The following is a 13,856-nucleotide window of genomic DNA, read 5'->3' on the forward strand; positions in this document are numbered from 1 at the left end:
TATTCTTGCTATTATTCATAGATCCCACTGCACTTTTTGGTACTATTCATAGGTCTTACTGTATTATTTCTGTTAACTTTTACTTTTATCTACAATACTTTCATCAAAAAGTTTTTTAGTTTTAACAAAATAAATAAATCCCAAACAGACCCTAAGTTATAGATACCACGTGTTGTGAAAAACTAGTTATATACACAAGAAACAAGATATACATTCTCCACCTACACATGTTGAGAATCTTGAGATGACAATTACACACTACATAGATTTCAAAGTCATACATTGTATTGGGGTTTTTTTTCAACAAATTAGAAAGAAAAGAAGAGAGAAAGTGGCCATAAACATGAAATTATTATAAAATTACAGATATTATCCATTGTTTCAAATTACAATAAGGGAGCATGATTATATTTTCCTTCAACTCATTGTTGGGTGGGCCTTACTTTCACATTTTGACAAAATTTAAATGTTGAAACAAAAGCCAGTGACTTCCAGGTATAAACTGGAATGGGCAGAATAATTTAGCAAAATTATAATGATTAGGGCTAAAGTTGATTCTTCAATGGGCATTATAAACCAACCTAAGTTCAAGCCCAAGCCATACTCCCAATAAACTTTGCAAGCAACTGGGCCCAGTCCAAAGCTCTTTTTGTTTTCTTTTAGAAAAAAACTGATAAGGCACTCTGAGGCCTCAGGCTTGAAGCTGAACCCATGTTTCACTAAGAATTAAGAAATGATTGTTACGCTCTTTATTTCATAATTTTCTTATATTTGATTATTGGGTAATGTTAACTAATATTCTTAAAATAATTATTAATAAATTATTTAAAGAAAATTTTGAATTTTTCTTAAACCAATACCTTAGAGCATTTATTAAATTTTTTCTTAATTATTTAAGTATACAAAGTACAATAATTACTGCCCGGCAATGACTAAAATTGGGCCCTAGAAAATGAATTCTTTGCGAACTTTTAGCCCAACAACAACAGTAAGACCAACCCGTTGTCCAGTAAAGTGGGCAGCTAATATAGACTTTTTTCAGTCCAATTTAAAGTTTTGTTCAAGTTTGAAAACCGCTTACAAGTTACAACCCATTTGAAGTTGAATCTGACAAATTACAGATATAAGCAAGCCTAAGGTTCATCAATTGCTTATCAAATCCTCACCAATTGGTCTTTTTTTATTTATTTAAGTCTAAAGAAAACAAAGCACCTTATGTTAAATTCTATTACATACTATTGGATTTTTTTTTTGGGAGGGGAATAATTACAATTACCACCCATGTGGTTTTTCTTTGACTTTAAGGTTTAAAACATGGAAGTACACTAAGGCCTAAATTTTCGTTTGTGAGACTTACTCCCCTGTGCTAAAAAAAAGAAAAAAGAGAGAAGCTGTAATTGTCAGCATAATTCATGAAATGTTGCGCTCAGTGAGATCATTCCTTCTCATCTCTTTTCTCCCTCTTCTCTACCATAGATAGCCAGACTACTAAGAACCAGCTTATTCATTTTCCATCTTATTCAAATTCAAATGTTCAACTGCTCCAGATTCTGAACCGACCATCCCAGCACGTTGTTCTCCACCAGTGCAGTGCCCAAAACCCTAGTGAGCTTGTCATCATCTTCCACATCCTTAGGGTCCATCAAGTCTTTAGAGCAATTGAACGACATCGATGGAAAGAAGGATTGCAATCCCAAATTCACCAACACCAAATTATCAATATCACCGGCCACTGCACAACACTCCCAAATGCTCACCCTCACAGCAAACGGTGATTCACGACAAACCCCATAATAACACCTTAAATCACCAAACTCAACCAAACATGCACACCACTGAGACCCATCATGCACTCATATCACCATTTCACACAAATGGCCACACTCACAACACCATTCCCATCCATGCCAATCCATTGTGATTCCCAAATCTGGGAAGGTATGGGTGAGAGCTTGGTTGAAAAGAAGAAGAAAAAGGGAAATCTAACAAGGAATGAGAGAAGGATGACAAAGAGGGGAGAGAGAGTATGTGAAGCAAAAGAGAGGAGAGAAGGCTTATGGGAGAGACAAGCGAAATGGTCTTCTTTTGAAAATTTTGTATCAGCAAATGATGTTGACACTTGCCACCTCACCATATTCCGTTGAAGTTAAAAGAATTTGTTACAAAGTTAAGCACGAGAGTTTTAAGTATCATAAACAAAACTATAATGGACCTGTGTTTGAACTTTTAAGAGCATGCAACATGAATGATGATTGTAATTGTTGGGATTAGATTGTCAAATCACCTATGTAAGACATTTTCTCTCCCAATTCCTCCCATTTTGAAAACATTAAACATAGTGGAGCCGGATAGAAAATAGCCATCTCTCTTTCTCTCCCACTTCTCTACTCTACTAAACAAGAGAAAATATCAAGCTATCTTCCATCATCATCTCACTTTTCCACCCAACCAAACTACTCAAAAACACACTTGACATATATACCAGGGATTATTTCACTAAGTAAATATGATGCAATTTAACCGTACAACACAGAATGTGTTCCTCTTTTAGTGCTCTACTGAGCTAGATTTGTCTTCTCTAGAAGTAAAATAAAAGTAAAATGTTTTATTGACAGGAACATAATTAAAAACAATCTTTTCATCTAAACAAGGATATAATGTATCAATGATGAAAACAAAAAACCATTGATAATATTCAAAAGACTAAATTACATTTTTTACCTTTAAAGTTAGAAATTGTTTTCAATTTGGTCTCTTAAGTTATGAGAATTTTCATTTTGATTCACCGAATTTGATTCTGTTTTCAAAATGATCATTCTATCCATGTTTGTGACCATGACAAATTTGGCCATTTAAGAGGGAGAAGAGGGTGGGGGAGGGGAACCAACACCAACATCGTTTTGGTGGCACATAAGATCTTAACCCCTTAATTATTTTGAAAACGCAATCAAACTTTGTTCAGTGAGTTTATAACCCGTCTGGCCTCTTCAACAAAAAATTTCATGTAAAAGACTGATAAAAAACAAGTACCATAACACCTAAGACTTAAATCTTGGAAAGGATTATGCTCATTATGCAATTATAACAACTACTGAACTCTAACATACAGAAATGTTGATATTTTAATTCTCAACAAACTTTTCACAGTTATATTTGCATTTTAGAATCGTGAGTAGATCATTTCCATAAGATTTTCACAGTTATAATGGCATATTTGCATTTCATAGTGAGTAGACCAATCTACCCACATCCAATTATTCACTAGAATTCCTTCAATCTTATTAACTTCTCTTTCAGAATCAGATTCAACCCAATGCACGGAAACTATTCCAGTTGTATTGGAGACAACAATATTGACACAACCAATTGCAATTAATGGCTTCCATACAGAACCTACCCTAGTCACTTGTTAGAGAATTCCTCTAGACCCACCAATCTATTAATACCTGACCCTATATTGAGCAATTGTTTTAGCTGTGAAATGAGCTTAATCAATATAAAATTCTTCGAGGCCATGATAACAGAGAAGGTGGACCAGGTCCAACAAATTTAAAAACTGAGTTTCATTACTTCCACTTTTACCATCAAACAAAACACAGTGATAACACCATAACCTCATAATTTGTGGGTCAGATTCTGGTGCTATTATAGGTTCAATTACCTCCCTCTACTTTTCTTTATTTTTGGTGACATAGAATAATTCTAATTCCTAAAGATAATTGACCCGAATGCAAGTAAGACGACTAACATAACATAGAGATCACAGTGAAATTTTGACAAATCAAGACCCGCAAAGCAATTTCCAAAATTCATCAACTTTTTCATACCACATTCTGAATTTTAATAGATCACAGCGACCTGAACGCAAGTAAAACATGACTAATATAACATAGAAAGATCACAGTGAAATTTCGAAAAAAATCTGAGACCCAACCAAGCAATTTCCAAAATTCATCAACTTTTTTTTCATACCACATTCTTAATTTCAATAGATCCATCCATTCTACATATAATAACGTTACAATTCTACCATTACACCCTCTCTCCTTATCAAAACATTACAATGCTTCAAAATAATAATAATAATAATAATTAATAACTAAACCTAAATCGACTTTTTCTTGTTCTTGGTGCCCAAATCATAAAGACTGTCCCATTATTACCCACCAAAACAACCAGATCTACCATTGTAACACAAAACCCACTATCCAATTTTGATTAATTTCCCCAACATAAATAGTAAAAACCTCAAAAATGAAGCATTTAGAATATAAATATATAAATATATTTTTTTTTTCTTTCAGAAAAGCTTACCGAGAAAACGACGTGTCGTGGCGACACGGTCTTCACGGACACCCGAGTCGGACTCGTCGTGGTACCACCCGACAGATTTCTGAGCTTCGAGAACGATCTGGGACAGACCTGGACCAAGAATAGAAAGTAGAAACCCCCCCCCCCCCAAAAAACCAAGCGTTTTGTTAGGACGAAAATGCGGTACAAAAACGGTGGCGTTTTTTGGTTTAAGGAGAGAGAGAGAGAGAGAGAGAGAGAGGAGTACCTTGTTTGACGGTCTGTTTGTTGTGGCGGATGTCGTGGACGGTGGCGGAGATTTTCCAGTAGAGAGGGCGGCCGACGTAGAAGAGGACGAGGAGTAAGAGGATTACCATTACTATGCGGAACGAAACCTTGGCGGTGGAAGATGCCATTGTTGTTGCTGTTGTTGTCTTGTGTCTTTTTTTGCTTGATGAGAGGAGAGAGAGAGAGAGATTGTGTGTGTTTTTTTGTGTGTATGAGAGAGAGAGAGAGAGAGAGAGAGTTGAATTTCCCAAGAAGAAGAAGTGATTTCCACGTACTGTGTCGTGATTGTGTGTACAAAATGAGGATTTAAAATATTATTTATATGGACGGGAGATATTGACACTCGGGAGAAAAAAGGACAACAAATATTAAATATATATAATTGTTCCATTATTTATTTGGGGACCAAGAGATTTTTATTTTATTTTATTAAATATTTAAGAATATCTTGTTATGACTTATGAGGTTTGTTATTAATTGCTATCAAACCAAAAAATAAAAAAAGATTTGTCTTTATTAGAGCATTTGCAACCGTGTAGGTTGTCAGGGATATTCACTAAACTGTATAAACCGTACAAATTATAAAAATTGTATCAAAATTGTCTGTAAAATGGTATAATTATACTGCATCGTAAGTAATATTGCACCGCACCGCATGTTGCATTACAGTTTGCGGTTTTATAATAAGAAAACCGTACCGCATCGCACTACATCCTCTCTATATATTAATATATTTAATTTTAAAAAAAAAATATTAAAAATATTATTAATAGTTTAATAACCCTAGTTTTAAAAAAAAAAAAAAGTTTGATAATCCTAGCAAGTGTTGATTAGGAAAGCTAACCCAAAATAAAGAAAAATTAGCTCAATAATTTAAAACTTAGACCAAAACAAAGGGAAAGATTAGTTTTGGGCTAGGTAGAAAAAACCCAAAATTTGAAAATATATACCAATTTCAAATTATTCAAACTGCATCTTATATACCGCATCACATATGTGATTGCAAAAATGAGATGTGGTGCAGTTATGGTTTTAGCTAAACTTTAAACCTACCGCACCACACCGCACCGCACATGTGATTGCAAAAATAAGGTGCGATGTAGTTATGATTTTAGCTAAACCGCACCGCAAAATGCAGTACTAAAAATGGCCTAAAATCGTACCACGAATACCCCTACGTGTAGCTATATTGCTATATTGTTATATTTTAGCTCCTCAAACACCAAAATGATGCTCCAGTAGTGGAGCTAAATCTATTTTTTTTTAGCTTCATTGCTACAATGCACATCTATGCACTGTTCATGAGAGCTAAAAAAATATATATTATTTTATTCTTGTTGGTTGATTAAAATAATAAAAAGTCTCTCTCTCTCTCTCAGTTACTCCATGCCTCTCTCTCTCTCTCTCAGTCACTCTCACCTCTCTCTCTCAACATCTCCGACCCACATCTCCGCCGGCCTCAACGTCACCGACCTAAGTTAACCCAAGCCCCAAGCCGCCAATCCACGTCTTCGACCCACGCCTCTACCTAGTCCTCCATCTCAATGCTCACCCAACCCCAAATCATGCTCCGCTGATCCACGTCTCCAACCCAACGCCTCCGCCCAAACCATTGCTTTGGTTTTCCGCCGATCAGACCCACGTCTCTGCCCAGTCCTTCATCTCAACGCTCACCTAATGCCGATCAAACTATTGCTTTGGTTTTCCTCCAATCAAACCCATTTGCCTCAGACCTACTTCTCTTCGGCCGATTAGACCCACGCTAACACTGTCCTCCTCATCGAAGCCTAACTCTGTGATTGGTGATTTTGTTTGGTTTGGGTTGAGGAAAAAGATTGGAGATTTCGGTTAGTGGTCTTTTTTTTTTCTCCCCTGCTGTGGACTGGTGGTGGTGGTGGTGGTTGTGGCTGTGGCTGATGGTAGAGGTGGTTGTGGTTGGTGTTGTGGATGTTTTTTGGGTAGTGGGATATATTATTTTATTGTAGGGAATATATTATTTTATTGTGATGTTTATATTATTTTATTGTGTTGAAAGCTAAAATAGATCTACTACTGTAGCATGTGTGTAAGTAAATAGATAAAATAACTTTTGGTAGAGCTAAAAAGTTAAATTTTTAGCTCCACTGCTGTGGATGCTCTTACGGACAAAGTTTAGCTCTAATTTCTTTAAATAGCCACATTGACTACAAATTAAACAGCCACATTGACACAAAATCCTATTTTCACCACCTGTGACTTGTTAAACAGCCACATTGACTACCCAAAAATCACCACAACAAATAACCTGGACAAAATAGCAAAACAATACACAAAATGTGTATTTCCATTCCAACAACCACACAACAAGTGATTAATTATAAGGCAGTAAAATCAATGTTTCCACAAGGCAGTAAATCATAAGGCAGCAACCTTGCTGGCTATACAATGTTCCCAGCAATATAATTAATTACAAATTATAAAATACCACAGGTATTTCCAAAAAAAAAATAGCTTTTCCCAAACATTAAATGACAAATTCTCAAGCTTATAACTAATAGAAAAGAAAACCTATATGATTCCTAGGATTTCTTTCCTATAAGCATTAAGACTAGTATTGTTAGAAAAGCAATTTACATAAAAGCTTCCAAAATGTTCCCAAAAGGTTCTGCCTCCTTCACAAAATAAGTGATTCCGCCTACAAAAGACAAAAAAATATTTAACAAATAATACATTTACTACCAAATACAAGACCAAATATAAAGGGCAGCAAGCCAGCAAGCTTATAACAGTAAGAGGCCAAAGGCAGTAACATACCAACTCAGTTATCAATCTTCAACACTAATTATGGGTCGTTTGCCTAAGCTAGAACCCAATTTGGAGCTGGTACTTACTGATGCACTTGATGATGACTGTTGATTTAAAACTAGAAAAGAAAAGGAAATAAATACAACATATTAAATTTTGTTTGAACATGAGACATAGACTATAGGTTCTAGAATTTAAACATATTACCTAAATCATGAAATTCCTCCTCCAATGCCTCAACCTCATCCCTTGATTGGCGATGAGAAATTGGTACCGTGGCTTGAAGCCAATTTTGTGCACATACAAGGTTTTGAACCATGAGAGGAGAGAGATAACTTCGAAATGGATCAACAATGCGGCCCCCGGTGCTGAATGCTGACTCAGATGCAACAGTCAAAACTGGTACAGCCAGCACGTCCTTAGCCACTTTGGACAACATTGGGTACCTACTAGAATTGTCCTTCCACCACCCCAACACCTCAAAATTCCCATCCCTTCTACCATCACAATTTTCAGCTAAATACTTGTCAACCTCATTACTACAACCTATAGATTGCTCAGCTTCTAAGAAAAGCTCATATCGAGAGTGAACCATCACATATGGATCACTTGCATCACCTACCACCATTGGTGTCCTCTCACCCCCACTTGGTTCTTCCACATTTGGGGAATTAACAGAACAGAAAAAAGTATACAACTTCATCAAAAGAGCTTTCACCTTATCAACCATCACACTCCCCACTTCATTCCCATAAATTTCAGAAAAAGAGAACTTCAAAAACCTCAATTTTTTTCGTGGATCAAGAACAACAGCCACATACAAAAGAGGATTAATCTTATCACCTTCCCCCCAATACTTCTCAAATTTAGTTTGCATGTTTGTGACTGTGTTTTTCAAGAGGGTGTTTTGGGATTTAACTAAATGAGAAATACTATCCTGAATAACAAAGATTTCATCAAAAAAGGCATTTGAGGTCACATACAAAGAGCCAAAAAACTTCTTTGTTGTATTGTAAAAAAGCCTCAAGAAAGTCACAAATGCCCTACAATTTTGGAAATCACTCATATAAGGAGATCCCAAACCACCACTATCTTCCTTGCTCCTAAAATATGATGAATAACCATCATCTTCAAAGTCCATCCTAAAGAATACTTTCTCGAATTTTTCAGCAGTTTCTAACATAAGGTAAGTTGAGTTCCACCTAGTAGGTACATCTAAACAAAGAAGACTCTTGGACTCCATACCTAACCTCTCCATAAAATTCCTAAAGGTTTGATTACTATTAGGCGAGGACTTCACATACCTCACAGTTTCACGCACCCTACCAACAGATGCATCAATTTCTTTCAAATCCTCCCCAACAATTAGATTTAGGATATGGGCACAACACCTCATGTGCATTAACTCATTTCCTAAAACTGTCCCATTCCAATCTTTTGTTACCTTTTGTAAAAATTTAACTGTGGTTAAATTGGAACTAGCATTATCCACTGTCAAAGTGAATATGCCATCAATACCCCACTCACGCAAAGACATCTCAATCTTCCTACCTATAGTCTCCCCCTTATGATCTTCAACTTGACAAAAATTTAAAATTCTTTTATGCAACTTCCAAGTATCATCAATAAAGTGACATGTGAGACACATATAATTCAAATTTTGTAGAGAAGTCCATGTGTCCGAAGTAAGACACACCCTACAACCCTTCAAGGATTTCCTCAGCTTCTCTCTCTCTCACTATTATAAATTCCAATTACATCTCTAGCCACAGTTTGTCGAGATGGAATATCTTTTACACGAAGCTTAGGTTGTAACGTAGTTACATATTTCTTAAACCCATAACCCTCAACACACCTAAAAGGCAACTCATCAATTATTATCATTTCAGCTAGTGCCTTTCTAGAAGCCTCAACAGAAAAAGTTGTTGACACAAGTTTGAACCCTTCATCTCCATCATTTTTGAGTTCAAAAGCCAAGGTTTTCTGCCCTTTATCTTCTCTATTAGGGTTCTTAGGACAGATTGTCACATGAGCTAATAAATTACTAGTACCACAACTCTTACTATCAGCCAGATATGATTTTTTACAATAATTACATACAGCCATAGTGACACCATCGTCTACCTTTACTTTTTCAAAATGATTCCAAGCTAAAGACTTTTTCCTACCACTACCAGTACCAGTCTTACTCACTACACTAGGTGGAACTAGGGGCAACTCACCATCAGTAGTTTCAGCTTGGGTTGCAGCAGCAGCCTCTTGGGTGGCAGTGGCAGTAGCACCATCTGCTTGGGTGGCAGCAGCACCATCCGCTTGTGTAGAAATGGAGGAATCCATGACCTAAAAAATCAAACATAGAAATTAGCTAACTAACAATTAATAATAATAATCAAACAAACCAAAAAGGAAAATCTTTGATACTTGAATCTAGATAACAGCATTCTACATAAAACTCTAACAAAAAAAAAAAAAGAACAAAATCCCAACTTTTAACACAAAACACAAAGGGAAACAAAAATCATACCTTAAAGAAACTAGGGGTGTTGGAGTTATGAATTTGAAGACTGAAAACCCCACTTGGACAACTTTCAATTCTTGAGTAAAATTAAAATAGGAACAGAATTAATCAAACAAATAAACAAAGAACAAAAAACTTGGGAGTTTATTTGATTTTTAACAGTATAAATTTTACTAAATAATAAAAGCTGAAACATTGAACACATCCACAACAGCTTAAGTTACATGCATCAACCCTACGTCTCTAACAAAAAAAGAACAAAATCCCAACTTTGAACACAAAAAACAAAGGGAAACAAAAATCATACCTTAAAAAACCGTGGGTGTTAATTTCAAGTTTGAAGACACTGAAAACCCCACATGTACAACTTTCAATTCCTGAATAAAATTTAAATAGGAACAAAATTAATCAAACAACTTAAGTTACTGAACAAAGAACAAAAGTAAATGGTTAAGGTTTCAACTATTTCTAGTTAGGGTTTCAAATTATAAAACTTAGGGTTTATTTGATTTTAACAGTAGATTTTCATAACATATATAATCAATGAGAGACTGAAAAAAAGAGAGATGAGAAAAGGAGAACACATACCCTAGATTCAACCCATATGATCGGCGGCAGGGAGAGGAGTGGCTGCTGGTGGTGGCGGCGGCGGCGGCGGCGGCGGCGGCTAGGTGTGAAGAACTTGTAGTGAGAAGCTAGGGTTTGGACCTTGGAGTAGAGAGAGGCAAAGTGAGAATTGAGAGTTTGAGAGTGTGGTCTATTCATTGTTGAGAAGACCGAAGATGCAAGCTTTTAAAGGGTGAACATTGAAGACTGATGAAGATTTGAGTCTTGAGATTTCGTATGAAATTGGTGAAGGGACTGTAGAGATTAGAGAGTGAGAGGCAGAGAGCATTCGTGTGACTGTATGAGACTAGAGGATTTGGTGAAGTGATTCCAGGTTTTGAGGATTTGAGATTGAGAATCTAAGATAGAGAAAGAGAGAGAGATGCAGAGAACGTTCTTTGAGAGTGAGAGACAGCGGTATGAGATTGCGATTAGAGAGAGAGAGAGTGACTGAGGTCTGAGGTCTGAAGCCGTGGATATGGTGAGAGAGTGATTAGGTGAAGAATGAAGAGATTGAGGCCATTGATCACTTGATCAGTAGATCTTGATTCGGTGAAGAGTGAAGACTGAAGTCACTGAACTTTGAATAGTAAATAGTGAGAGAGAGTGTTGGGATATGAGATTATATCAGGCCGTTGATCACTTCATCTTTAATTGTGACCGTTAGATTTTGATAGTAATTTAATTTCAACCGTTGATTTTGTCATTTTGAAATCTCTGACTCTCTGTGCTGTGCTAAGAGCTGTACGGTAGAGTAGATTGAGGCCTAATATTTATAACCGTTGATCAACAGCTCTTTCTTAATAAAAAAAAAAAAAAAATTTTTGAATGGTTGGATTTAAAATTGGGAAGTTGTGCCCAGTCCAGCACGTTACCCACTCCACTACCCGGAGTCCCAGACGACAAGACTTAGAGCTGACTGAAACTGAGTGGTAAGTGGTAACAGTGATTTATTATTTTATTTTATTAAATATTCGGTCGGGTCAGGTTATTCGGATTTTTTATTGTGTAACCCGAAACCCGAACCGATTATTTGGTTCCTCTTAAAACAACAACCGTATCCGACCCGTATATGCACTCGGATTCACCCGTGGGCCTTCGGGTCGGGCGGATACGGTCGGGCGGGTCGGATTACACAGGTCGCTGGACAGGCCTAACCTAAGGAGTATTAAAGTGATGATTTTTTTTTTTTTTAATTTTTGCTGAATAAAGTGATGATTTGACCATTGAGTAAAAAAGCTTGTGGACAAAGTTCGTGGTACTGAACAAACCCATAAAGAGCAGGTTAGATTGGATTGAGTACACGGTCCTATAATAATAATAACAATAACAATAACTAGTCGCTAACCCATGCGATGCACGGGAAATGTATTGAGTACAATATATAATTTAATCTTTGTTTATTTTACTACAACACCAAAATTAAATTTGTAAAATAAAATCATATAGCTAAAATATTTGTTAACAGCTATACGTTTCAGACATTCATTAAACTATATTATTATTATTATTATTATTATCAACTTAACAGTATTTTAATATATGATACCAACATGCTTCAAGAAAATGTCCAACACTGAAAACAATTTCGAAAACAAACTCAACTAAACAGTTTGATAAATAAATATATTACAATCTATAATATAAGCCAAGAAATAAACTTTGAAACCAATATGAACAAAATCCACGTCAAACAAAACCATTTCAATCATTAAGAATATGACTCACTAAAGTCATGAAAAACACAGGATTCATTACCAAAAAAAAAAAGAAAAAAAAGCATCTTTAGTCTTTATAGATTTTGCCTAAGTACTCAGATACGATGACACATACTCACACAAAAAGAGACATAAACACGGACAATTAAAGAAAAAATAAGAAAAACAAAAGAGACGTAAACACGGACAATTAAAGAAAAAAATATAGGAAAAAAAAGTTAGGAATAGAAATATAAGATAAAGATGGGTTACCCTCAAAAAGAATAATCCATGGATATTCATTGAAATCTTCTAGATAATTTCTGATAATAGAAAAAATAAAACCCAAAAGTTATGATGTTAAAACTTCCAAAAAGCCAAAAATTTTTTTTTAAAAAAAATCAGAAGATTCAAAGCTTCAAAAGTATTGAAATAAAACAATATATATATATATATATATATAATTACGCAACAGAGAAATACAATAGAAAGAAGGGAATCCATGATTATAGCTTTTCCACTTATGTATTGAACTCCTCTCCTTCTTCGGTCAATGCATCAAAGTTAGGGTTATTTGATTTGTTCAATAAAAATTTGAAGATTTAATTAAAAGATTCAGGCCCAGCAATTAAATAAACAAAACAACAATTGACAAACTTATAAGAAAAAGCAACAAATCTATAATTTTTATTGAACAAATCAAATAACCCTAACCTTTATGCATTGACCGAAGAGGGAGAGGAGTCCAATACATAAGTGGAATATGTGAATTGTGAAACATGAGCCGCCCTCAAAAAAAATCTTGAAGAAAAATAAGTTTTAAGGAGAAAATTGTGTTGTGGCAAAAATAAGTTTTTGGGGCTTAGGTTTTCTACGCAAGCAATTCTTAAATAGGAGAGAGTAGAGGTGGTGGGAGAGTGTCCTTATTTGGCTAGAAGTCTAATTTGCATTGGAAAAAGAAAACAGTGATGAGGTGGAAAATTTAATTTAATTTAAATATTGTGCTGACGTGGAAAATTGTGGGAGCTTCAAAAACTTCAGTTTTATATATATATATATATATATATATATAGATAATTAGAGAAATACAAAAGAATATTAGATAATGGTTTTTATATTCATTTGGGGTGTTAACATCCAGTCATGAGAATTATCAATCATAGCTAAAAGTTATTATTAAAAAATGTTATACAAAGAATTCTTTAAATCTCGCCTCACCCCCTCCATCCCCCACTCCTCTTTTTTTTTTTTTTTTGGTTAATTGGTAGTTACATAAATAGAGAAGAAGTGGAATTAGAACTTTAATTTTCTTAATAAATATAAAAAGAAAATTTATTAATTTTCTTAATAAATGTAAAAAGGCAATTTATTAATTTTCTTAATAAATGTAAAAAGGCAATTTATTAATTTTCTTAATAAATGTAAAATATACAATTTATTAAGGTATGATTGGAGTATTGTTACTTTCTCATTATTTTTTTTGTTCTTCTCATTCTTAGTTTATATATTAATTAATTGGGTTTTAAAGCACTTGTGAATTTAGATGGTGGAGGTTTTCATTTATCCAAAAAGAAAAAAAAGAAAGATATGATAGATGTTTGCACAGTATAAGGCCCTGGAAGCTTTGGCCCAATCAAAGCTCATAAAAGATCAGCCCATGCTCCGGGGTGAGC

The 13,856-nt window shown here is 34.9% G+C and overlaps 2 protein-coding genes and 1 long non-coding RNA gene across 4 annotated transcripts; all 3 read right to left on the minus strand.

Annotated features, from left to right (window-relative positions):
* Positions 1–373: 373 nt before the first annotated feature.
* Positions 374–4,862, minus strand: LOC115993733. 2 transcript variants are annotated; one of them, XM_031117699.1, is made up of 3 exons: positions 4,559–4,862; positions 4,315–4,422; positions 374–719 (listed from the first exon to the last, which is right to left on the minus strand). In XM_031117699.1, the coding sequence occupies exons 1-3, from the start codon at positions 4,704–4,706 to the stop codon at positions 463–465; spliced, it is 513 nt and encodes a 170-aa protein (XP_030973559.1). In that variant the 5' UTR covers positions 4,707–4,862; the 3' UTR covers positions 374–462. The 2 variants fall into 2 exon arrangements, with proteins under 2 accessions (XP_030973559.1, XP_030973560.1); XM_031117700.1 differs by lacking the exon at positions 374–719 and adding an exon at positions 1,261–2,137 and having other exon boundaries at positions 4,559–4,805.
* Positions 4,863–6,928: 2,066 nt separating this feature from the next.
* LOC115994097 lies at positions 6,929–7,715 on the minus strand. The gene is made up of 3 exons (XR_004093118.1): positions 7,570–7,715; positions 7,372–7,480; positions 6,929–7,252 (listed from the first exon to the last, which is right to left on the minus strand). It is a non-coding gene; the product is annotated as an uncharacterized LOC115994097 (long non-coding RNA).
* Positions 7,716–7,742: 27 nt separating this feature from the next.
* Positions 7,743–10,645, minus strand: LOC115949733 (zinc finger BED domain-containing protein RICESLEEPER 1-like). The gene is made up of 4 exons (XM_031067022.1): positions 10,469–10,645; positions 9,121–9,702; positions 7,809–8,971; positions 7,743–7,761 (listed from the first exon to the last, which is right to left on the minus strand). Exons 1-4 carry the CDS (start codon positions 10,643–10,645, stop codon positions 7,743–7,745), a joined length of 1,941 nt encoding a protein of 646 aa, XP_030922882.1.
* Positions 10,646–13,856: the final 3,211 nt, after the last annotated feature.

This window comes from Quercus lobata, chromosome 6, assembly GCF_001633185.2.
Source record: "Quercus lobata isolate SW786 chromosome 6, ValleyOak3.0 Primary Assembly, whole genome shotgun sequence".
Classification (NCBI taxonomy): Eukaryota; Viridiplantae; Streptophyta; class Magnoliopsida; order Fagales; family Fagaceae; genus Quercus; species Quercus lobata.

Excerpts from the sequence above, each read along its gene's own strand:
- LOC115993733 (XM_031117699.1), bottom strand. The coding sequence starts at position 4,706 with ATGGCATCTTCCACCGCCAAGGTTTCGTTCCGCATAGTAATGGTAATC. Across the intron at positions 4,423-4,558 it reads CAAACAGACCGTCAAACAAG|GTCTGTCCCAGATCGTTCTC; the intron begins GTACTCCTCTCT and ends TTCTTGGTCCAG. Across the intron at positions 720-4,314 it reads CACGACACGTCGTTTTCTCG|TGAAACATGGGTTCAGCTTC; the intron begins GTAAGCTTTTCT and ends CTTAATTCTTAG.
- LOC115949733 (XM_031067022.1), bottom strand. The coding sequence starts at position 10,645 with ATGAATAGACCACACTCTCAAACTCTCAATTCTCACTTTGCCTCTCTC. Across the intron at positions 9,703-10,468 it reads TCATATGGGTTGAATCTAGG|GTCATGGATTCCTCCATTTC; the intron begins GTATGTGTTCTC and ends TTGATTTTTTAG. Across the intron at positions 8,972-9,120 it reads GACAAACTGTGGCTAGAGAT|TTGCATAAAAGAATTTTAAA; the intron begins GTAATTGGAATT and ends GATACTTGGAAG.